The 1,822-nt window shown below is 54.6% G+C and overlaps 1 protein-coding gene across 1 annotated transcript; it reads right to left on the reverse strand.

Moving 5' to 3' along the window:
- Nucleotides 1-241: 241 nt before the first annotated feature.
- On the reverse strand, nt 242-1,554 carry LOC108356192 (exportin-T-like; the record flags this gene model as incomplete). Its single annotated transcript, XM_017607316.1, has 2 exons — nt 1,504-1,554; nt 242-1,435 (listed from the first exon to the last, which is right to left on the reverse strand). Coding segments are annotated over exons 1-2 (1,245 nt in total), but the record flags the coding sequence as incomplete, so codon positions are not given.
- Nucleotides 1,555-1,822: the final 268 nt, after the last annotated feature.

Here is a 1,822-nt window from a genome sequence, read left to right on the forward strand (position 1 = left end):
GCTTCAGAAAGTCCTGCAGCCGCTTGAGAATGTCCTCGGTGAAGGCGGTGGCCGTGGTCGGCTTCTCCTGACCCTTGTTCGCCCTTATGTACGACTTGATGAACTTGTTAAAGAGTCGAGCCACTTTGCTGCGAATGCGGCGGTTAGAGTTGCGCAGGCCCCGCTCATCGAGAAAGGAGATCAGTATGGCCGAGGAGAGGTAGCTCAACGATGAGTTGAGCAGCGAGGCGTAGCGAAAGACCAGGTCAAAGTAGAAGGCCTGCGTCACCGGGTTCGGGTAGGCGGAGATTGAACTGGAGACGAGCAGCTGCACCAGCGACTCGAGCTGCTTTGCGTCGATGCTTCCGCCGGTCAGTGGATTGCCTCCGCCACCACCTCCGCCACCACCTCCAATCTGGTTTATATTCTCGCCCAGCAGGTAAAAGTAGTAGAGGGCCACCTCAATGTCGGCAAAGGGCAGCGAGCGGCTCTTCCAGTTGAGCAGCGTCGGCGCGACGATCTTGTCGCAGACAAAGGCCACCGTGGTGGCCGGGTTCAGCAGCAGGAGGTTGTCAAAGAGGACCTTGGTGGACTTGCGAAACTCCTCAAAAAACTCGGTTGTTTCACTGCCGCCATGTGGCTCGTTGTTGAGGTCGCNCTCAAAGAACTCGGTCGTCTCACTGCCGCCGCCGTGTGACTCGTTGTTGAGGTCGCTGCTGCTGAGGAGGAGAAGATCACTCACCGCGAGAGGGTACTTGCTCTTTTCGATTATAATCGAGAGGAGAATGGCCGTCTTCTCATTGAGAAGCTCTCCGGCTTGGCTGTTGTTGTTGTTTTCGCCCAGAACGCCGCCATCTTTTTCGCTCTCCTTCTTGATCCACTGAATGTAGTCGCGGGCAAAGGAGTGCACCCGCTGGGCGACGGCCAGCTCTGCGTGCGCCAGGCACTGGCAGAGCAGCGAAAACTTGCCCTCAATGGCGGCGGAGATGACGGAGAGCGCCTGGACTTCGCTGCCATTGCTGGTCACTGCTGAAGTTGAAACTGAAGATGAAGTACCAGAACTTCCGCCGCCAGTCTTGCCCTTCACCTTCCGATAGGCCTCAATCAGTTCGGTGCCGATGGTGTTAATCAGCTGGGCAAACTTGGAGACAAACTCCAGGCTGTCCTCGGTGGTGGTCGGCTGGACGAAGACCTCCCGCAGCGTCGCCTTGATGAAGTCAATGCTGATGAAGTTCTCGATGATGGCCGTCTTCGCAAAGGGGTCCATGCCCTTGCGGAGAATGGCGTTGAAGCAGTCGGTGACGGCCGCCCGGAAGAGCTCCGAGGTGAAGAGGCTGAAGAGGTTGCTCATGACGGAGTCATTGGTGATGAGGTTGATGTCGATCCAGGAGACGTAGGCGCCGATCACGTCCAGGCAGAGGCAGACGGTGGGCGGAGAGGTCTCCCGGTAGGTGTTCTATTGTTGTGATGAGGAAGTAGAAATTGGTAAACAAAAGGTAAACAAAGGGCAGCATTTGCACTTACGATTATGTGCAGCCAAAATTGCGCCAAATCGAGCAGGCAAGTTTCCCGCATCGCGTCCCGGATCACAGTGTTTCTTTGCATTTCCTGTTATAAGGGATTTTAGTAAAAATGGTTTCTTAAAACCTCCTCAACCAAGAACAAACCTTATTGGTCCGCGGAATGTCCCGGTCGGCAATGTCCAGGTTGNTCCTGTTATAAGGGATTTTAGAAAAAAAAATTGCTACTCAAAACCTCCTCAACCAAGAACAAACCTTATTGGTCCGCGGAATATCCCGGTCGGCAATGTCCAGGTTGATCTGCGTTAGAATGCGCAGAAAGA

The sequence above is a fragment of the Rhagoletis zephyria genome, unplaced genomic scaffold (assembly GCF_001687245.7).
Source record: "Rhagoletis zephyria isolate East Lansing unplaced genomic scaffold, Rhagoletis_zephyria_1.1 Rzeph_scaffold_55207, whole genome shotgun sequence".
NCBI lineage: Eukaryota > Metazoa > Arthropoda > Insecta > Diptera > Tephritidae > Rhagoletis > Rhagoletis zephyria.